Source organism: Felis catus, chromosome C1 (assembly GCF_018350175.1).
Source record: "Felis catus isolate Fca126 chromosome C1, F.catus_Fca126_mat1.0, whole genome shotgun sequence".
Taxonomy (NCBI): domain Eukaryota; kingdom Metazoa; phylum Chordata; class Mammalia; order Carnivora; family Felidae; genus Felis; species Felis catus.
In genome coordinates, this window is record NC_058375.1 from 19,624,474 (window position 1) to 19,647,855 (window position 23,382).

The 23,382-nt window shown below is 45.0% G+C and overlaps 1 protein-coding gene and 1 long non-coding RNA gene across 7 annotated transcripts in view; one reads left to right on the forward strand and one right to left on the reverse strand.

Annotated features, from left to right (window-relative positions):
* Positions 1-4,901: 4,901 nt before the first annotated feature.
* LOC123379358 lies at positions 4,902-6,684 on the reverse strand. Its single transcript, XR_006583747.1, has 2 exons — positions 5,705-6,684; positions 4,902-5,041 (listed from the first exon to the last, which is right to left on the reverse strand). It is a non-coding gene; the product is annotated as an uncharacterized LOC123379358 (long non-coding RNA).
* Positions 6,685-11,348: 4,664 nt separating this feature from the next.
* The window catches only part of CEP85 (centrosomal protein 85), a 35,945-nt gene continuing 23,911 nt past the window's right edge, over positions 11,349-23,382 (forward strand). For 2 of the 6 annotated variants that reach the window (XM_023258336.2, XM_045035348.1), the window contains exons 1-2: positions 16,797-16,949; positions 22,162-22,235. In XM_023258336.2, coding sequence (XP_023114104.2) covers positions 22,181-22,235 — 55 coding nt within the window. In that variant the 5' untranslated portion in view covers positions 16,797-16,949; positions 22,162-22,180. Of the gene's footprint in view, positions 11,488-16,795; positions 16,950-17,025; positions 17,469-18,627; positions 18,709-22,161; positions 22,236-23,382 lie in introns of those variants that run through there. The other 4 variants (XM_003989685.6, XM_045035349.1, XM_019836437.3 and 1 more) reach the window with 4 other exon arrangements.

Sequence of the window (23,382 nt, forward strand, 5' to 3'; positions counted from 1 at the left end):
AAGAGGCACCTGGGTGGCTCAGTCGGTTAAGCGTCCGACTTTGGCTCAGGTCAGATCTCATGATTCATGAGTTTGAGCCTCACATCGGGCTGTGTGCTGACAGCTTGGAGCCTGGAGCCTGCTTCAGATTCTGTCTCCCCCTCTTCCCCTGCTCATGCTCTCTCTCTCTCTTTCTCTCTCAAAAATAAACATTAACAATTTTTTTAAAAAAAGATACTTGGTCAAGTGAGAACATTTGAAAATAACTCTGGATTGGTGGAGAGAACAGGTGCATTGGATTCTTTTTGTTTGTTTCTTTGTTTACAGGCATTATTACAACCCAGGGGGTTGAATCAAATACAGCAGACTCCACAAAAGTCTCTCTGCCTAAGGGACCTACAGTATCCTCATTGACAACCTCAGCTCTATCCAGCAATGGGAGAGACAACATGTCTGCAGTTCCGATTAACGCATCACCAACAATCAGGAGGACAGCAACGTCAGAGTCCCGGAAGAATACAACACCAGCTACTCCTCCCACTTTACCACAAGCCAACCGCTCTGCTGGGTCCACTGAACAGACAACCCCCGTACATGAGACCCAGGAGGAGAGATCCAGAAGCGCGGCCTTGTCCAGCATGGCCACTTCAGCTAAGACCCTAAAACACAATCAGAGAGCTCCAACCACACCCCGTTTAGCATCAAGCTCCATAATCAATGGATTGGAATCATCATTGTCCACTGACTCTCAGATGTCAGCCAAGATCACTGCTCCAGCAGCGTTAAACATACCAGGCGATGACGTTACATCATCAAGGTCCATGACAGCCGCTGTCTCTGAGAAGTCAGCTACAATGAAATCCTCAACAGCACTGAACAAGACCACTGATGTGAAAGAATCTCTATATCCAGGACAATGAGTGCAGTTGTTCACACTGACCCTGACCACCCTAAGGACAGCTGCTTCTAGAACAACCATATCTGGGACTCAGGAAGGAGAAACTATAGGCGCACCCCCACCCCAGCATGGTGAGCACGCTGTCTGAAACACATCACAGCTCTGCCACACGGACACCTTCTGGGCCAGTGGAATCAGCCCCTGGTGCCCTCACTGCAGCAGCCCAGTCACCTGAGACAGCAGCTGCTCATTTGATAGCCCTTATCCCCAGCTCCTCAGGGACAACACAGCCCTCTGATAGGACTGGGTCCAGTCAAGCTTCCCCTAAACCCACCCAGAGCAGTAGTCCTGGAGCACGAGTCTGTGCTCCGGACAAGTACCCAGCTGAAGGGGGAGTAGCTGATAACAGCTACTATGCCTACTCGGGTGAGTCCGAACAACTCGTGTCTGTACAGCAAAGAAGAGGTGGGGGCCAGAGTGGACATCAGAACTCTGTGAAGGCCCAGACAAATGAGTGTCCAAAGGCCATGGGAGGGCCAGTGAGATTTGGTCAGACATTGGCCTCTAAAGAGTCCACTGGGGTAGAGGTGATTTCTAGTAAGAGGCTAGGTAGCTGAGCACATGAGGTTGTTGTAGTAAGTTCAGGCTGCTGTAACAAAATACCAGACCCGGTGTCTTATAAACAACAGAATTTTACTTCTCACAGTTCTGGAGGCTCACAGTCCAAGGTCAAGGCACGGGCAGATTAAGCATCTGATAAGAGCCCACTTCCTGGTTCACAGACGGCTATCTTCTCTATAGTGCAAGGGGCAAGGGAGTTCTGTGAGGTCTCTTTTCTGGGTTGGGCGGGGAGGGTAGAGAGAAAGGGAGAGAGAAAATATTTTCTTTAATATTTTTTATTTATTTTGAGAGAGAGAGGGAGGGAGAGAGAGAATGTGTGGGGGAGGGGCAGAGAGAGAGAGAGAGAAGGAGAATCCCAAACAGGCTTTCTGATGTCAGGGTGGAGCCTGATGTGGGGCTCAATCTCACAAATCATGAGATCATGACCTGCATGTAAATCAAGAGTCAGCTGCTTAACTGACTGAGCCACCCAGGTGCCCCCTGGGGTCTCTTTGATAGGGGCACTAATCCCATCCATGAAGGCTCCATCTGCATGATATAATCACCCCCAAAGCCTCCCCTCCTAATACCGTTGTATCAGGTATTAGGATTTAACATATGGATTGCTGGGGGGTTGGGGGCAGCATAAAAATTCACTCCATATCAGAGATAGAATGGATAATTCATCAGCTCCCAGGACCCCAATACTGTCCAGAGAATGAATCTTCCCAGAGGAAGGAACTGATGATCCATGAAAGACAAAGGCTGTAGCCCCCAGAAGAGGTCAGGAGGGGCTAGATAGTTGTTGGGACAAGACCAGTGTGACAGATACTACAGAGAGGCTGAGTTTACAGGGCCTCCCTCACGTGACACAACTAACTCCCAGACTCACCCTCTGGCAGGGCAGAAGCTGGGTCCTGGGAATCAAAAAGATGATGGTATCCCCCAAATCTATGTCCCCCATAGTCAAAATAATTCTAACTCCCAAACCTTTCAATTTTATAAAATTCTTATTTTCCTAAAATGACTACTCTGCTTTTTAAAATCTCAAAGTCAGGGGCACCTGGGTGGCTTAGTCGGTTAAAGGTCCAACTTTGACTCAGGTCATGATCTCACGGCTCGTGAGTTCAAGCCCAGCGTCAGGCTCTGTGCTGACAACTAGGAGCCTGGAGTCTGCTTGGGATTCTGTGTTTCCCTCTCTCTGCCCCTCCCCACTCATTCTCTCTCTCTTTCTCTCTCTCTCTCTCTCTTTCAAAAATAAATTAACATTAAAAAATTCCAAATATCAAATTCCTTCAAAAAATACTTCTTTAGCATTCCTCTTCTGGTCTCTGGATAATCTAGCCTTGGGATGCAGTTTCCATTACATTCACAGCTAGGCAGTGTTTAACTTACAGGCCAGTATTTCTCAGACTGTGTTTTGTGGGACACCAGTGCTTTGGGATCTCAATAGACATTACACAAAAAAAGGGTGGTGTTATGTTGTTAAATATATTGGAGGAAATACTGGATTAAACAAAATGATTTCTTGACTCGGGACTTTTTAGAGGCTTTAATATTCCACCATCTACCATGACTCCCTTAAAAATCAGATTTTGAAAGCAGATTATAGTATGCATTTCCCAAGATTATCTCTCCCCAGAATCCTCATTCTGAGGAACATTTATGCAGCACCTTGGAATACACCTGGCTACAGAGGAGAGGAATTCAGATGAGACTAGAGCAGTGCTGGGCAGGCAGAAGTGACTGGGGTGACAAGTCCAACCCAGGGGGTTTTAGCCAAGCCCCGAGTAGGTGCTGGCTCATTAGAAGGTTGTCCCCATGTCAACAAATTGTCTTGGTGAGACCAGGATAGTGTGCTCACTTGTGAAATACTGTATGTATCCCTCCACAGAAGTTATGAAGCATATTATTGTGTTTTCATGCACTAAGGGTGAGAGAGCTTTTCTTTTTCTGTGTTAATTTTTTTCCAGGTTACTAAGAACATAAAGCCTGCAAGATAGACTGTCTGGGTTTGAACTGTGCCTCATTTTCTTCTGCCGGGGTTAAGAGCACATTTACTGCATAGCATTCATGTTTGAGGGTTAGCTGTTATCAATATTATTATTTGGCACTCTGTATCACAATATACTATTGATTGCAATAGCAGAAAGTCATGTGGCTGACTTAACCCCCACCTTGCCCCGTCTCACACACCTGCCCTTAAATTGTAACCCATCCCTCTGACCAAATATGCCTGCCAAAACAGAAACAGTGAACTTATTTCAAAAGGAAAGGGGGTGGGGCGCCTGGGTGGCTCAGTCCCTTGGGCTGCCGACTGCGGCTCAGGTCACGATCTCTCAGTTTGTGAGTTCAAGCCCCACGTCGGGCTCTGTGCTGACAGCTCGGAGCCTGGAGCCTGCTTCCGATTCTGTGTCTACCCCTCCCCTGCTCACGCTCTGTGTCTCTCCATCTCTCAATAATAAATAAATGTTAAAAAAAAAAAAAAAAGGAAAGGGGGTAAAGTCTTTAAACTCAAAATAATAAAACAAGTCCAGAAATATTTTACACTGATATCTCCATTACATTTTGCTTTTTAATGACTTTTAAACAGGTCATCTCAAATTCAGTAGAAAGTGCAGAAAGAGCAGGTACAGAAAGGAGGGAAGGGTTGAGTATCAGCTTCTCATTCATCACCCAAAAAAAGGTATCAGGACACAGTGTGTTGCAAGTGGCAGAAAACCTATTCCCAATTGGCTTGAGCAAAATAAATAATAAATAAAATTGAAACCATGAAATAAAACAGAATTTGTTGGCTCATGAGACTAAAAAGTCCTGAAGAGGCCTTGAAAACACCCCAGCCTCCTGCTCCTGGCTCCCAAAGGCGCTCCCTCCCCTCCCTCAGGGTTGTCTCTTCATTTTTTTTTTTAAGATTTTATTTTCGGGAAGACACCTGGGAGGCTCAGTCAGTTGAGTATCTGACTCTTGAATTCAGCTCAGGTCATGTTCCCAGAGTCATGGGATCAAGCCCTATGTCGTCTCTGTGCTGAGCACAGAGCCTGCTTGAGATTCTCTCTCTCTCTCTCTCTCTCTCTCTCTCTCTCTCTCTCTCTCCCCCCCTCCCTCTGCCCCTTCCCCAGCTCTGTTTCTCTCTAAAATAAGAAAAAAATTAAAGTTTTTTTTTTAAGGTTATTTGTTTTGAGAGAGAGTGAGAGAGCAGGCTCACAAGCAGGGGAGGGGCAGAGAAAGAGGGAGAGAGATATACCCCAGGCAGGTTCCGCCCTGTCAGTGTGGAGCCTGACCTGGGGCTCGATCTCAGGAACCGTGAGATCACAACCTAAGCTGAAATCAACCGTCAGACGCTTAACCAACTGAGCCACCCAGGCACCCCAAAAAGATTTCATTTTTAAGTAATCTCTACACTCAACGTGGGGCTCGAACTCACAACTCCGAGATCAAGTCACATGTTCCACCGACTGAGCCAGCCAAGCACCCCAGTGTTGTCTCTTCAGATTCGACCTTTACAAGACAGGAGCCTTGATTCAAGCAGTGTAAGCCCTTCAAAATCCCCAAGGCCCAGGCTACCTGTTGGAATGTGGGGGAAATCAACGAACAAAACAAATTAGCATCTCTAAAAATAATCTTGCAAGGCAAGTGACAGAAACCAACTGTTTGGTTGGGCTGCTCAGGGAAGACAGGAGAATTTATTATAAGGTGTCTCCTGGAGGCCACGGATAGGCTCCAAGCAGGTTCTCCAGGGTCTAGGACTTGGGACTGTCAAAGTGGCAGGAACCAGGGAGTTGCCTCTCGTCTCATTCTGCACCTATACCTACTTTGTTCCTTTCTCCACACACTGGCTCCCCTGCCTCTTAGCACGCATGACCGAGAACTGCTGTCTCAGAATCTCAAGCTTTATATCACCTTCTTTTAGGCTCAGTTCCTGGGAAAGAGACTGTGAGTGGATCAGTTGAGGCCAGGGATCAGGGTCCCCCAGGGCCATCATGGTATAAGGATGTCACCTCCCGTGAGGGGAGTCTTTGTTTAAGGGAGTCATTGTGGGTTAGGCTAATACACCCACAATGTCTCTTCTACCCAGATTAGAACTAGTACCCTTTCCTATGGCATCATCCCAGGAGCCCTTGCACTGGCTCTTGTCCTCCTGCAGAACTGTCCCTAGTGTTGGTGGCCCTGCACTGCCAGCCACAGACAATTGAGGTGGTTCTGAGCAGCTGCTTCCTGAAGACTTACCGCTGGATCCTTAGGGAAGGCACCTTCTCAGGATGTCCCAGTGTCAGCAAGATAGAGGAGGATCACCGTGTGCAGGTCTTCATGCTGGAGAAGAAGGAGGGTACTTGTGGACTCTGCCTCTCTGTAAGCAAGCTGGGACGGGCTGCCTGTTAAGAATGGGGGAGTGTCTAGGGGAGGAGTGGGGTGCAGGGAGGACTGAGAAATGGGTGACTGGGCACCAGTTGTGACTTTATATCCATCTGACTGAGGAATAATTCTCTGGAATGGAGTCAAGTCTTAGCTATCAGACCAGTCTTTTTTTGGGGAAAAGACCATGTTGTCCCCCATCAGACTGGGAATGTCCTTATAAATGACGCCATGTTCGAGGGATTGAAATATTGGTTTCCAAACTTGACAGCCACAAAAACCCTTTAAAACAAGAGCAACTGCAATCACAACCAATATTTATTGGTTTCTTGCCATGCGCTGTGGGTCAAAATCTTTTTTGATGCCCTATCCTTAAAGCTTCACGATAATCCTGTGAAGTTCCCATTTTACAGATGAACAATCTAAGGCTCCGAGAAGTAGAGGGATTTTTCCCAAGTCACACAATTAGTTACTAACAGGGCTGGTTTGTGCTCCTAACTGCTCACTGATGCTGTCACCTCCTTTCTTTGGAAGAGATCTTACATAAAAGCCAAATATAAAAACAGGAGAGCTCCGATTGAATAGGGGAGGAGGAAGGGTGACCTCTGCTAAACCAGCTCCCCAGTGTGTAGATGGGCTTCCTGTCCCTTCAAGGGAGGTTCTGGGGCTCCTGGAATCAGTTTGAAAACCAGAGTTTGTCCTAAAGGGATCATTTAGTTCTTCTCAGTGTCTACCATTATGTCTAGTTCTGCCACTCAGAGAGTCATGGGGTGTCTTGCTTAAGGTCATGGACAGAATTGGCAGTTTCAGTGTACGATAACGTAAGTCTACTGCTCTGCCCCCAGAACGCTCTATCGGTGTTCTTTTTTTTTTTTTTTTTTTTTTTCAACGTTTATTTATTTTTTGGGACAGAGAGAGACAGAGCATGAACGGGGGAGGGGCAGAGAGAGAGGGAGACACAGAATCGGAAACAGGCTCCAGGCTCTGAGCCATCAGCCCAGAGCCTGACGCGGGGCTCGAACTCACGGACCGCGAGATCGTGACCTGAGCTGAAGTCGGACGCTTAACCGACTGCGCCACCCAGGCGCCCCTATCGGTGTTCTTTTTAATAAACTGCCTTGTTCATAGCAACAAAAAACATCATTTTGATGTTCTCAGAGAAAACAATAAAATACCAAAAAGATACCCAAATCTTGGGATAGGGACCAGGAGTTGGCAATTTTAACCACGGACTCCAGTGATTCCTTACCTATTTTCCAAGAGAAAATGCACACTGAAATTTAAGAACCACTGGCACAGAGGTTAAGAACATGGGCTCTGGGATCAGAGAGATGTTACATTCTGGCTCTGTTACTTGCTTTGGGCTAGTCTTCTAACTTTCTAATCCTCGGTTTGCTCTTCTGTAAAATAGGAACTAATAATAACCCTCCTCAGAGAGTTGTGGTCAGGTCCCAGTGCCTGACGTACAGCTCATGCTCAGTAAACTTGGCCCATTACTTTTAGTTCAATAAACAACTTGCAGCCAATGAAGATGGGAGGTGTTTCCCCTGGAGATCTGAAGGTAATGGGCGCCTCCCTGTTTCTTCCTAGACCAACCTTTATTCTCTGGAGATGCCTCTTCTGCAGGTTCACCCTGCCTTCATCAATACTGCCTCTACAATGCTCAGTTTCAGTCCAACCCTGAGGTCTTCCCGTGAGTTCTTTTCTGTCAACTGCCTCTTGGGCTGGGCTCTGCAAAGCTTCCTGAGTTCTCATTGCTACCTCTAATCCAGGCAAAAGGAGTCAATACTCTGAAGATGTTGGCCCCCTATGCCCAACCACCAATCATAAGCACCTCCTAGATTGAAACTCAAAGCATTTGTGGAAGAAAGAAAATGCTCCAATGATGAGCACTGGGTGTGGTATGCATGCGGTGAACCATGGGAATCTACCCCAAAAACCAAGAGCACACTTGACACACTGAATATTAGCCAATTTGACAATAAATTGTATTTTAATTAATTAAATGAAAGTACGTAATATAACAATATAAAGTCTAGGTTGAAATATATTAGATCACAAAACAAAAAAAAAAAAAAAAAGGAAATGCTCCCATGAAGTAATGCATTATGGGTCCTTTATGTAAATTACCATGAGGTAGGTTGGCTTGGATGGCTTCAATGGTCCTAGGTGGCCCCTCCTTTTTCAGAAAGTCCAGGAGGAACGTTAGCAGATTTGCTCCTCCTGTCCCCTTATTTACTATGGCTACCAGTGTTCAGTGACCTTGGGTGCAAGGCAGAAGGTGAGTGACTGTCCCTCCCTCTGCAGTTTCATGGTGAGAGTCTCACTCTGGTCACTCTCCAGATATGCCACCATCCCTGTTCTGTGCACTGGGGATGTCATCATCATCCTGGGCATCTTCATGGACCCTCAGCTCTCATCTGTACTTGAGAACAGACCATTTCCTCTTGGCAAACGTCTCTATATGGTTTTCGGAGTCATAAGCATTGATCCAGACAGATTTGCCCTGGTGGCCAATGAGGCCTTTGCCAGATGATGATCTCCAGGACTGGTACTGTTAAGTCCATCTACCACTTTGTGAAGGAGCGGTGTCTGTCAGGCCACAGTACCTTCCTACCAATGCCACGCTAGCTCTTGGTCTGTGGCTTGTGCTGAGTGCGTTTGTTCCCATGAGCACAGATCCTGTCTCTTTCGTCTGTATCCTGGGTACATAAACACTGGGAGAAAGTAAAGTACTAGGTGAATGTTTGTTGAATGAATGCAAGTATTGTCATTCCCATTTTGCAGATGAGTAAACTAGGGCACAAGGAGATTAAAGCCTGTCCAAGATTACAGCCAACAAATAACATTCATTCCTTTTACTTTTTCTTCAAGTATTAAGGGCCTACAATGATAGATGTAAAAAAACAAAACCAAAACTGACATTTCAAAGTGCTACATACTATGCCATATACCTGACATGCATTACATTTAATAGCTAATACTGACACAGCATTTACCCCATGCCAGGCATGTTCAAATTACTTCACATATATTAATTCCTTTAAGCCTCACAACACACTGTATGAGATAGTTGCATTTTTATTCCCATTTTATAGATGGAGAAACTGAGGCTCAGTTCACACAACTGGTAAACCTTTAACAGCTTGTGGTCAGAAGAACAAGCTGGGTCTCCTAACTTCTAGGTTGTATTTCATTAATATTAACAGATCTTCATAGAGCACAGTGAATCATTCACTCACTGATTCCTGAAAATAGACCTAGGAAGTATTATTTCCCCCCACTTTCCAGATGAGGGGATTAGAGTGGGTTCAGAGAGTTGAAATTACCTGACCAAGGGCACACCGTTGGTCTATTCACACTTTAGAGTCCGGGTTCTGAAACACCACCAAATCTGTCCTAGCATGTAATTCTTCCTTTGTCAGGAGGAAATAGAACCTAGTGATTAAAGGTATGGAGGGGGGGGGGGGGGGCACAGCAGCCAGGCTGCTCCCTGAAGAAACTTGAGCAACCTAATTAACCTTTCTGAACCTCAGTTTCCTTATCTCCTTAAAAAGGAAAGGGTTTGGGGCACCTGGGTGGCGCAGTCGGTTAAGCGTCCGACTTCAGCTCAGGTCACGATCTCGCAGTCGGTGAGTTCGAGCCCCGCGTCAGGCTCTGGGCTGATGGCTCAGAGCCTGGAGCCTGTTTCCGATTCTGTGTCTCCCTCTCTCTCTGCCCCTCCCCCGTTCATGCTCTGTCTCTCTCTGTCCCAAAAATAAATAAACGTTGAAAAAAAAATTAAAAAAAAAAAAAAAAAAGGAAAGGGTCTGTCAAGGTGGTACCTAGAATGGACTTATTGATGGTGAGCTTGAGCCCCAGAATAAAGACCATGGAGTAAAAAGACTAAATGGGCTTTGAGGAGTACAAGAGACAGAGATCAGACAGGTGACTCCCTAATGCCCAAAGGAGGTGGCATCTGTGTGGACAGGTAACTCAGTGGGTAAGTAATTTGCTGTCCCTTAGGCTTTTGCATTGGCTGGTTTCTCTTCCTAGAAACCCTCAACTCAGATACCCATAGGGAAAACTGTCATCTCCTTCAAGTCTTTGGTAAAAAGTTACCATTTCAAGGAAGCCTACTGGCCCATGTTATTTAAAATTGCAACTACTCTCCCCTCATCCATTCTAGATCAGTTTCTTTCTTCTGTGTATCACCTCCTAACTATATGCCATATTACATGAGATAATTTGCTTTTTAAAAAATTAAATTATTTACTGTCTGTCTTCCCTTAACCACAAGAGAATAGGAGGTTTGGGTCTGTTTTGTTCACTCATGTTCCCTAATTCTCCCAAGGACCTAGGACCTAGAACAGAACCTGTATATAGTAAGAATTTCCTTCCACCATGGAGTCTATAGCACAGGCCGATCCAAATATTACTAGTTATAGTGAAGTGTTTACATTTAGGTTATTGTCACCTCAAAAAAGTCACCATGACAATAGCATGGACAGTTCAGACCATTGGCTCCTAATTCCTCAGCTCAGAATTTTCTATGTCTATCAGAGTTTGCCACTAATCTACATTGCCATCAATAACTGAAGTTTCTTTTTTCAACTTGGAACAATTATTGCTAAATAAGTGATCACTGATAAACTATGCCCAGTCAAGCAAAAAATTATTGAAAGGAGAGAGCCTTAGAAAAACAAAACTAAGACAAAGAAAACTGAAAGATCATCTTTCCATGATCAAAATAATAATAGTGAAGAGAAGGGAAGGAGAAGAAATAAAAACATAGTAGGAATGAAAAGATGGAAAGAAAGAAAGAAAGGGAAGAAAGAAATGGAGGGAAGAAAGGAGTCGGAGGAAAGGGGAAGAGGCAAAAGTATATAAAGTATATAGGATTGATGTGAAGATGAAATCAAATAATGCACGTAAAGTTCTCAGTACGACACGCAGCGTTCACAAACAGCACAAGCGAAAAGGGGGAAATCGGTATTTGTCCGTCCGCACCGCTGGCCCAAGCCAGGACTCCTAACAGTCAATGACTGCAGCCTCTTTCCACAGCTGCCCAGTCAGCAACCGGCTGCTAGGAGGCCTGCGGGCCAACGGGGCCTCTCTGCAGGTGACGCTGGCCTTCAACCTGTTCCACTTCGTGACCAGCGACACGTTCTACTTACGCAGCCGAGTGACCCTGTGTGACAAGCGGGAGGGACACCCCTGCCAGCCGGTGAGCTGGCAGCCCTGGGGGATCCTGGCAGTTTCCTTAGCCTACGCCTGGCGCCGGTGGAGGCGGCCCACTGGAGCCAGACACGTAGCAATACACCAATGCTGCCATCCTGGGGGCGGGACTAAGGCGGGGCCTGGAGGATGGCGGTGTTGGGGATTGGCCTATCCTGCCGGGGGCAGGAACCGGAGGCGGGGCTTGTGTTGCAAGGGACCAGTGGTTGACCTAAGGGGCGGGATTTGGGGGAACACACCTGGCTCCCCGCAGTCTCGCGCAAATGCCCGCCCTTGCTGGGGCGGAGAGGGACCTAGCTACCCTCAGGCTTGCTTGTCCCCCGCCGACCTGTAGGCAGAAGAGTTCGCCTGGGAGAAATCGAGCCTGGGAGATTCCGATGCAAGGGCGCCTGAAGACCGGCCGCTGGCTGGGTGGTGTTCGGAGCCCATCCGGATTAGCGGTAACTGGGTCATTTAGGGGCCTCTCTGACTCCTCTTGCAAAGCATCCCACTGACCTGCTCAGACCCCTCCTACCTTCATGTCCTCACACTCCTCTCTTAATCCAGGTCCATATCCTCCCCAAACCTATATCCTCTTCAGCTTCTCCTCTGCTCAGGAAGGGTCCCCTCTCCTCACGGATCATGTTCTCATTCAGTTTCTCCTCCTCTCCTCCCACTCCCACCTTTCCCGCCACATCAGCTCACTCTTCTTGTAGTCTGTTTGTCCCTTGTGCCAGCCTACTTTTGTGTATCTTCCTTGCTGGTCTGGAACAGTCTCTCCTTTCATAACAGTCCTCCAAAACTCCGACCCTCATGGAAAAGCCTATCTTAGTAAGTCCGTTCTTATTAGAGGCAGAAGACTCATCATCACACCATTGTGAGGCCCTGCTTCAACAAAGGGTCAGCCCGCTCGCCCAATCTTGATGCAACAATGGGAATCCTGTCAGAATGTTTCCTGGAGTTCAATCTTTTTTTCTATGTGGTTTGAGTTCAATGCCTCCAGCAGCACGTGTTTGGCAGATTGGTACACAGGGATTGGTGTGAAATTCTGGCGGGTGCACCAGGGTCTGGGGGGTGCACACTGGGTTCTGACTGGTGCTGGTCTTGGATCCTATCTCTGCTCATCTCTGTGTGACTTGGGAAAAGTCAGTTACCCTCTTAGAGTCTCAGATTCCTCAGCAGGACACAGCAGAGTTGTCATTGTGGGTTGTTGGTACTTACAGTTAGAGCTTTACACTTTGTCAGAACCTGAGACTAGACAGAAATGACTTAGAGTAGGGGGTTAGGGTCAGGCAGGTAATAAGTGAGAGGAGATGAGTGGGGTCCACATTGAACTAGAGTATGTTTCATCCCTGTACTCCATCTCTCACCCCCAAGGAAGGGACTGTCGGGACAGTGGGAAACCTTGGTTGAAAGAATGCATGAGTGGATTACTAAATCATTCCCCAAAGTGGAATATCTAAGCCTAAATCCACTGAACCCTGTTGGTAATCATTTGTTTCTTTCCTGCAGAAGCCTGGATGGCTGTCTTTATTCTGATGGTGATAGGCTTGATGCTGTGATAAAATCCTGCCGAGATATCTTCCCCAACTCTAGCCCTTGGCTTCTAGTTTTGTTGCCTGAAGTAAGGGTGGGGTAGAGGAAGATTTAGGGAGAGACGAGTAGTCTGTCCTCTAGTTAGGGAGACAAGATGAAACCCCAGTGTGTCCCAACTACTATCTGGTAAGGAATGTGGCTGCTGAGCCTCAAGCTGTGCTTCCTCATCCCACCATCCCTTCCCATCTCTGGAACTCTTCCAAGGACAGGATTGGGCTGCTCAATACGGTAGGGGACTGGGCAGGGAGTATAGCCAATAAACAAGGAATTTTCCTACTTTGACTCCTTTTCTGTGTAATCTGACTACAAAGCTTCAGCACTTCATGAGTGTGTGTAGTTGTGAGAAGTCACTTTATTCTCTATAGGCATCAGTGTTTGTGCTACTATCATGTATCCATTCAAAAATGGGTTGGGACCTACTATGCCCCAGTTCCTGTGGTAAGCCTACACAAGACACAGTTGTTAACCTTACAGAAAGGACAGCTGAGTGCAGGAAGTAGGTGGTGTGGACCAGGAGACAGGACAGGCTTAACAGGTTGGCAGAGTGGCATGTTTACAAAACCACAAGAAGGCCCTTGTGCCTCTTTTTTGTTTGTTTTGTTTTTGAAATACTTTTGATTGATATCTATGACCATTTTGGAAATCAATTTCTTGGGAAAGTATTTTGGTACAAAAAATAAAAGTTACATTTAACAGTCTTGGGGCTTCTGGGTGGCTCAGTCGATTGAGCATCCAACTCTTGATTTCGGCTCAGGTCATGATCTCATGGTTCATGAGATTGAGCCCTGCATTGGGCTCTGCGTGCTTGGGATTCTCTCTCCTCTCTCTCTGTCCCTCTTCCCCCTCACCTCTCAAAATAAATAAACTTAAAGAAAAAAAAAGGATTCTCTCTTTTCCCTTCTGTCCCTCTCCCCCAATTGTGCTCCCTAAAAAAAAAAAAAAAAAAAAAAAAGACGTTAAAAAAAGTCAAATTTAACAGTCTTAACATTTCATTTGCAAGAACTTTTCTTCTCATTTAATGCTTTAATAGCTCCTAAAAATTAAATCAGATGATCAGTCCATATTATCATTTTTAAAATTTTAATTAAAAAAAATTTTGAGAGAGGGTGTGTGTGCGAGCGAGGGAGAAGGGCAGAGAGAGAATCTTAAGCAGGCTGCATGGTCTGCATGGAGACCTATGTGGGGCTTGATCCCATGACCCTGGGATCATTACCTAAGGCGAAATCAAGAGTCGGACACTCAACCAACTAAGCCGCTCAGGAACCCCTATATTATTTTAAGCACACCAAAGCCACACATTTTTTTTTTAAATTTTAATGTTTATTTATTTTTGACAGAGAAAGAGAGAGAGAGAGAGAGACAAGAGTGTGTGAGGGGAGGGGCAGAGAGAGGGAGACACAACATCTGAAGAGGCTCTAGACTCTGAGCTGTCAGCACAGAACCAACATGGGGCTCAGACTCACCAACTATGAGAACATGACCTGAGCCAAAGTCAGCCCCTTAACTGACTGAGCTACCCAGGCACCCAAAAAGTCACACATTTATTAAATCAGCATGCAAGTAATTACATTTCATTGGGATTTCATATTCACTTTATAGGCCTGGAGTAGAGTATTTAAATAGACCTTTTGGTGAAGGCATTAACTTTTGCCCTTATTTAAAATATATCCTGAAGGTGGGGTGCCTGGGTGGCTTAGTCCATTGAGTGTCTGACTTGATTTTGGCTCAGGTCATGATCTATTGGTTCAATTCATGGGTTCGAGCCCCACATCGGGCTCTGTGTTGGCAGTGCAGAGCCTGCTTGGGATTCTCTCTCTCTCCCTCTCTCTGCCCCTCTCCTGCTCTCTCTCAAAATAAATAAACATTATATATATACATATATATACATATATATATATGTATATATATATATATATCCTGAAGGAAAAAGGCAAAATATTACTGATTGTGCTATGCTTAAATATCTCAAAAAAATAGAATGAAACAAAATCAAGTAAACAAAGAAGCTACTGAGCTTAAACTATATTTAGTTGACCAATGAAAGAAGCCTCTGTGCTGTGTAACAATAGATGCTTATAAAATAAGCCACTAGACAACACTAATGCATGTGAAAGCAGTATCTCTAATGATAGGATTACAACTAAGATGCAGTTAGTTTATTTTCTTATTTTCTTTGATTAAGCTGGGGTGGGATATATCTGGCCAACTCTTTTTTCACTCAGGTGATAATTCCAAATTTTATTAAATTTGCAGCAAGTCTTTTTTTTTTTAACTTGTTTATTTTGAGAGAGAGAGAGAGAGAGAGAGAGAGCGAGAGAACAGGTGGGTGAGGGGCAGAGGGCAGAGAGAGAATCCCAAGCAGGCCCCATACTGCCAGCACAGGGCCCCCCATGGAGCCTGAACCCACAAACCATGAGATCATGATCCAAGCCGAAATTAAGAGTCAGATGCTCAACTGACTGAGCCACCCAGGAACCCCAGGTCTTTTAAAAATAATAAAGTAACTGAAGATTTAAGACTATCTCATATCTAAAAACTGTGAATATTCTCTGAAATTAACATCTGATCTTTGTTACGACATGAAGACTCATTCACATTTGAAAATTAGTAGTATGATAATGGAGTTACTTTTAAAATACAGATATCCAGGGTACCTGGCCAGCTTAGTCAGGATGGAGCATTTGACTCTTGATCTCCAGGTTGTGAGTTTGAGCCCCCACATTGGGTGTAGAGATTCCTTAAAAATAAAATCTTTTTTTAAGTTTATTTTTTTTATTTGAGAGAGAGAGAGAGAGAGAGCAAGTGAGGGAGGGGCAGACTGGGAAACAGAGAGGAAAGAGAGAATTCAAGCAGGCTCCATACTGTCAGCACAGAGCCTGACCCTGGGCCTGAACCCACCAACCACAAGATCATGACCCAAGCTGAAATCAAGAGTCAGATGCTTACCCAGCTAAGCCACCCAGGCACCCCTAAAAATAAAACCAAAAAAAAAAAAAAAAAAAAAAAGGACAGATATCCATTGGAGAAAACTGCATAAATGCACTATGTGCCATTTGTAAATTTAAATCTCAGCACTTCCACTGTTTCCAGTTAGCTTTGTCTTCTGTTCTCTGTATCAGCTCTTCAAATACTCTCCGTTCTTCTCAGTCCCCTATATGTCCATTCCCTCCCTCTTCACAGATGTTTTCCACAAAAGAAACAGAAGCAATCAAGTAGAGGTTTCCACCACCCATTAGTCTATCTCCTACCCACCAGTCTACAAATTTATTCATTTAGACACCTATCCTTACTATTGAAGAAAGGTTTCTGGTCCTAATTTAGAGAATATCCCCTAAATGCATCTATCACATCATACCCAGATTCATTATCCATTAAATCTGCTATTTTATGCCTTCTATATTGTTACCTTAAAATGTTATGAGACCAGGGTGGGGATAGAACTTTGGAGCACATCCCCAGAGTCCTAACTCTAGACTGAATTTGATCCAGTAATTAAGTCAAAGTTAAGAAATCCCAACTTTTTAATGCCTCTCCCTCCCAGGTCAGGTTTCCAGAAACCCGGAATTTGTCACTATCCTTTGGCTGATGGCTTTGTTCCTCCTTTTAACAATTCCCCGGTCTGATTCTGAAGTATACATTAACGCAAATGAACTTAGTTCTTTTCCTGGGGACGGAGTTTGGGTAGGGAGGCAAGATCGATCTGTTAGTTACTCTTCAACCTGAGTCCTGGTCACAGTCTTGACCACTGGCGACCCTAACCCAGCCCACGCCCTGCCCCAGCCCCAGATGAGCCCTAACCCTGACGAGGCAGTGACCCAGGCCACACCCTAACTCCGGACCACCACCTGACCCTTTGCTTTATCTCAGGTGGGCCCACTTACAGGTAGTGGGGAATGGGAGAAGGGTGGGACCGGTTGGGGCAGGGGTTCCTGAAAGATTTTCCCTGGCATCCAGCTTCCTGATCCGCCCAAGCCCAGCAAACCACTTCAGACCTGAGTCTGGAGGGCTCCGCCCACAGGCGAGACCTGGCTAGGGGCAGGGCAGAAGGTTCCGAAGGGCGGTGAGGTCATGCGCAGAGAGATCCGTCCGCTCCCGGCGCCGAGCGCAGCGTGCAGGGGCGGGACACCGGCGCGGCCCGACTCCTGATTGGCCCCAGGCGGGCAGAAGGGGGCGGGGGCGGGGCGGCGCGCGCTCTGAGGCGCGCGGCCTGGCGGGTGTGTAACGGCCGTTAGGCGAGCCGAGGGAGGGAACTGCTGCCTGCCGCTGACGTGGTGGCCGCAGTCGGCGTCCCGGGGTGAGGGATTTCGCCGCCCGCTTTCGGCCCCACGTAAGTCCTCCTCCCCTCGGGAGCCCTTGACGGGCTGACAGACCCCGCCCCACCTTGGGGAGCCCCGGAGGAGCCCCAGAAACACTCCTGACCTGCCTTCTTCGGGGGCCGCAGGAGAGCGAGGCGCATGCGCAGAGCCGCTAAGCCGTCCTCTATGGGTCTCTCACCCGCTGGGCTTCCTAAAATAATACCCCGCACACGCCCCCTCGCGACTCGCTCGCGTCCCCGCCCTCTTCGCCTGGCTTTCTCCATCCTTCACTCCACAGCAGTTGCTTTACCTTTGTAAAGGGTAGGCCCCGTGCCAGTCGCCGGCGGGACGGCGGGAAGCACGTTGGTTGCCTTCACGCGGCACGCAGTCCCGGGAGGAGAGGCGACATTGCTCGGGTGACGACTCGTTCGTTAGCACTCAGTGGTGTGGGCTGGTCAAGTACGCAGAGCGCTAAGCACCAGGCGCCGGTGTAGTTCGGGAGGGCAGGGAGCCCTCCATGAGGAAGCGAAGTTGGGGCTGAGGCTTAAAGGGTGAGTAGAGAGTTATGGTTGGGGGACAGACAGCACTTGTGAAGGCGCCAGGCTAGAGTTTCTGAGCCGACTTTGCTCCCCACGGGATATTTGACGACGTCCGGAGACATTTGCAGCTCTACAGCTCGGGGATTGTTCCTGGCATCTAGAAGTCAAGGATGCCGCTAAACATCCACCTTACACAGGACAGTACCCCCCCCGCCCCCCCCCCCCCAACACTTATCTGACCGAAAATGTCAGGAGCATCCCGATTTCCGAACCCTGCTCTAGACGAGGAGGAGCTGGTGCTTTGGATGAACCACAAGTTTAGTGGGTTACAGCATGTTTGTTCAATAGAAGGTATCCAGCACTTCATGATAAAACAGGAGGATCAGAGCCCTGTTTGTCTTTTACGCCAGTATATTTCCAGCATATGGCACAGAGCCAGGCGAATAGTAGGCACTCAGTAAATTTCGGTTGATGAATTGAATACTGTGTGCTGGGTCAGGAGGGTCGATAATACCAGGATGATTAAGATAACCATGCCTCATTACTTATCCAAAGTCCTTTTCTCAGGACTTTGTAAAGATAACTTCTTGGCAAGGATTTGGCTTCTGTTTCTTTAGGTATGGTTTAATGAATGATCATGGTCATGACAGTGTGATGGTGTGAGATTTTTTTTTTTTTTAATGTATGTTTGTTTATTTTGAAAGACCTCATGCACAAGGGAGGGAGAATCCCAACAGCACAGAGCCTGATACAGGGCTTGATCCCACGAACCGCGAGCCCATGATCTGAGCCGAAATCAAGAGTTGGAGGCTCAACTGACTGAGCCACCCAGGCACCCTGATGGTGTGAGATTCTTACTGTGCTTGTGTCAGCTGTGTATCCTTTCAAATCCATTCCTGTCTTGATGTGGTTCTCAGCAGCTGCCAAGTGTGACATTCCACACTAAGATTATAATTCTTTAGGGAGAGAAATATGACAGTCAAAACCTAACTCTTGGGTAGCACCTTGGAAAAGAGAGCCTGTGTGGTGACCAGGGGCAAAGTGAAGAAATTGTATGAGCTGTTCCTGCTCCCAACTTCTTTGGGGCTTGCAGCTCTGGCTGGGTCTGAAGCAGAAACCCCCAACTTGTGGTGCCTTGGTAACTTCCTTTATTTCTTTTTGTCACACACAGAAAAATGCTAACTAGACTCCGTTAGCATTAGAGCACAGTCCTGGCTTTGAAGCCTCTTCTGGCTGTATGACCTTCACCTCTGTAAGCCTTCATTTTTTCATCCATGAAATGAGGGTAATACTAGTAATTGCCTCATAGGTTTGATGTGAGCATTGATAAGACATGATACTTATAGAGTGTTTAGCACAGTGCTAGGTGGGTAGAAAGTACTGAATACATATTAAATTTGTTGGATGAATAAATAGTTTAAAGGGCTTTGAAGATATAAACCATCAGTGTTGAGTGCTTTTTTTTTTTTTTTTGTCTGCTTCCATTCACTCCTACCTTTCTTGGCTGTGTAATTGGTTATTTACATTAATTCTTGTATATTCATTTCTCTCACTTTTATTTCAGGAAATCTTTATCTCCTTCAAATGATCCTAAAAACTTCCACCAATAGCTCATCTACTTCTGAACTTAGTAGGAAAAAGTTAAGAACGATCTCTTCCATATTGTTTTGCTTCTTTTGGGAGTTCTTTTTTTTAATTATAATTCACATACAGTAAAATTCAATTTTACATGTGTACAATTCAGTGGTTTTAGTACATTCACAAGGTTGTGCAGCCATCACCACTATCAAATCTCAGGAGATTTTGATCACCCTGGAAAGAACCCCCATATCCCTTAGCAGTCACTCCCTATTGCCCCTCCTATTAGTCCTTGGCAACCACTAATCTATCTATGTGGATTTGCCAGTTCTGGACATTTCATATAAGTGGAATTTATCCATTCATCAGTTGATAGACATTTGAAGTTTTTTTCTTTTTGGCTGTTATAAATAATGCTGCTCTGAACATTCATATACAAGATTTTGTGTGAGCATGTTTTTTTTTTTCTCCTGAACATATACTTAGTAGTGGAATTGCTGAGTTATAGAGTAACTTTTTAAAAAAAAATATTTTATTAAAAATTTTAAATGTTTTTATTTATTTTGAGAGAGACAGAAACAGAGCGTGAGCAAGGGAGAGTCAGAGAGAGGGAGACAGAATCGAAGCAGGCTCCAAGCTCTGAGCTGTCAGCAGAGCCAACCGTGGGGCTCAAACTCGTGAACCATGATATCATGACCTGAGCTGAATTTGACACCTAACTGACTGAGCCACCCAAGTGCCCCTAGAGTAACTCTTTAATTGAGAGTTCTTTTGTCATCCTATCTTCAACTCTTCTGAATTTGCAAAGGTCTCAGAATCCAATGGGCCTACTACCATTTTTGTTATACTTTAAAGAAATGAGTGAAGGAAAGGATTTTGATAGTGACCATTTGATATCACTACTAGACAGATAATCTAATCCTTCTGTGTCACCATTAACACACTGAATGATAATAGCCGTATATGTTGAAGCTTTTACTGAACAATCTCTTACCACTTTGTCAAGACCTGGGATTTCAGGGGATGGTACCATTAATATAGATGCAGTGAATAAGTGAGGGTTTGGGTTGTTGTTACTAAGAGAAAACTATAGAGGTCAGTAAAGCATACTAGAGAAATCTGTACCCATATAGCCTTTGTTTTCCCTTCAGAGTTGAATTTCACCTCTTAAGAATTGTGATCTACTGACTGATTTTGTTCCAAACTCTTTGGGAGCTCTTATAAATTCAGTTTCTAAATTCATACTTTATCTTCCAGGGACCACAATGTACCTCTTTTTTATTGACATAAACTGACAAGTAATAATAATAAAAATGTAATTAAGCACTTAATATGTGTCAGGCACTGTTGTGAGTTAATTCTAAATGAATTAGCATGCATTAGGTTTTGTTTTTATCCTCATTTTTATTTTTATTTTTTTTATTTTTATTTTTTTATAAATTTTTTTTTCAACGTTTTATTTATTTTTGGGACAGAGAGAGACAGAGCATGAACGGGGGAGGGGCAGAGAGAGAGGGAGACACAGAATTGGAAACAGGCTCCAGGCTCTGAGCCATCAGCCCAGAGCCTGATGCGGGGCTCGAACTCCCGGACCGCGAGATCGTGACCTGGCTGAAGTCGGACGCTTAACCGACTGCGCCACCCAGGCGCCCCTTATCCTCATTTTTATATGAAGGAACTGAAGCACATAGATATTAAGAAATTTCCCCAAGGTTACACAGCTAATTGAGAAGTCAGACTTCACATTCAGGCTGTCTGATCACACGTGCATACTCTGAACCACTTCCCTGTACTGCCATGCCTCTTAAATACTATTCAAAAATAAGATATTTCCTACTTTTAGTTACAGTTAATTAAAGCTTTTGTTTACACAGATAGTAATCAGACTTATGCTGAATTCTCACAGCCTAACATTAAAATAAATGTTAAGTGTTTTAAGAAGTGGGGAAATGGGAAGAAAACCTCATGTTCCCAGCTGAGAATTGGAGTTATGCTTATGACCAAGAATTCTGTTTGTGAATCATATGACTAAATTTCATTACTGGAGGAATAGGAGAACTTAAGTTAATTGTAACTGAAGGTATAATACTCCACTGGCGGTTTGGTTGTTTAGTTCTTTCTCCACTCCACTCCCCCATCCTATTTTCATGGCTAAGAAAATCCATGGCAAAGTTTGTTAATTAAAAGTAATATTAGGGGTGCCTGGGTGGCTCAGTCGGTTGAGCATCTGGCTCTTGACTTCAGCTCAGGTCATGATCTGACAGTTTGTGAGTTTGAGCCCCACATTGGGCTTTGCGCTGACAGTGCAGAGCCTGCTTGGGATTCTCTCTCTCTCCCTCTGTCTCTGCCCCTCCCTCCACTCATGTGTTCTGTTTCTCTCTCTCAAATAAATAAACTTAAAACAATAAATAGGGGCGCCTGGGTGGCGCAGTCGGTTAAGCGTCCGACTTCAACCAGGTCACGATCTCGCGGTCCATGAGTTCGAGCCCCGCGTCAGGCTTTGGGCTGATGGCTCGGAGCCTGGAGCCTGTTTCCGATTCTGTGTCTCCCTCTCTCTCTGCCCCTCCCCCGTTCATGCTCTGTCTTGCTCTGTCCCAAAAATAAATAAACGTTGAAAAAAAAATTAAAAAAAAAAACAACAATAAATAAAAGTAATATTATTTTGGGGGTGCCTGGTGACTCTTGGTTTCAGCTCAGGTCATGAACTCATAGTTAGTGAGTTCAGGCCTCACCTCTGGCTCTGTGCTGGTGATGCAGAGCCTGCTTGGGATTCTTTCTGTCTCTCCCTTTCTCTGTGCCCCTCCCCTGCTCATGCTCTCTCTCTCAAAATAAACATTTAAAAAATACATCATTTTTAATTTTTGCAGCAATTGAGGGGTTCTAGGATCATATAGGATCAGTACTGGGAATCTCTATTTGGTTCTAGGTTTTCTCTCCCTTAATTTAGGAAGAGAAGTAGGAAGGAGTATTAGGAGTTGCTTTGCCTTAAAAAATATCTTTAGGAGTAAAACAAGTGGAGGGCTAAAGACTATTCTGTGTGGTTTTGGCAGTTTGGGTTGAATGGGAGTGAGTTATAGGGAATTAAAAGTAATAGAGAGATCTGACTGGTTATTCCTTCATTCTGCAGTTGGCTCAAATAACTATTGATGGCCATGCAGGAGAAATACCCAAGTGAGAGGATCTCTCATGTGACTTCACCAGGTGAGTAGTCAAAGTTTTCTGGGTTAAATTCTGACTTTTGCTCTGTTGTTCCATAACAAGTTTCCTTTAAAGGAAATATTCAGCAAACAAGCATTCACTGAAATGCTTGAAAAGAACAAAAATAACAGGAGGCTATATTCAACAGAAAAACAGTCCTCTCCAAGAGAACAACTGTTTATCTCGGGTCCTACATGGCTTCCAACAAGCCCACGTGATTGTTTGGGAGGGGAGGACACATGAAGGAACAGAATGACTTTGGAACATAGTTTCATTTGAAATCAGAAAAACACAGCATAAATTACTGTGTTCTATGTTGTCTTTGTAGTCCTGTGGGTGTGTCAGTCATCTGCTAGCCCACAAAGATTGGAATTCTTCTTGGATGCCTACAGTCTCAGTTATGTTGTCACTAGAGACTCAGGAATTTATCTTTAGAGTGGATTGACAAGATTTTGAAAGCTCAGCAGATATACTAAGTGGATATATTAAGTATATTAAACATATATAAATATCTGTATACACAATAAACATATTAAGTAGATACAGTATATTCAAGTAGGAAGTAGCATAGAAAAATAACTTTTTGAATCTGGGGTATTTATGAAGAAAAGGGTACATTTTATTCAGCTAAGGATATGCTTTATTTTATTTTTTTTTAATCTTCATTTTTGAGAGAGAGAGAGACAGAGGGTGAGCAGGGGAAGGACAGAGAGAGAGAGGAAGACACAGAATCTGAAGCAGGCTCCAGGCTCTGAGCTGTCAGCACAGTACCCGGTGTGGGGCTGGAACTCATGTAATGCAAGATCATGACCCAAGCCAAAGTCAGACACTTAACCGACTGAGCCACCCAGGTGCCCCAGGATATGCTTTATTTAACTTTAAAATCCCACAGTGCCTTACAGCAGACATTTGTTAGATATTTGTTGTATTCTCCTAGGCATGCTGCCTTGCAGAAATTATGCATTTTAAAAAGCATTTGTTGAAGCAATTCAAGATTCATTCAGCAAATATTTATTGATCATCTGCTATATGCCACACATTGTTTCAGGGCTGGATTGTACAATTTCTTATGACAATTATGTGTATAACACACAAGTTTTTGGGATGTAGCAATTTCTAACAAAACTCACTGCTCTTCTGATGGCTTTTG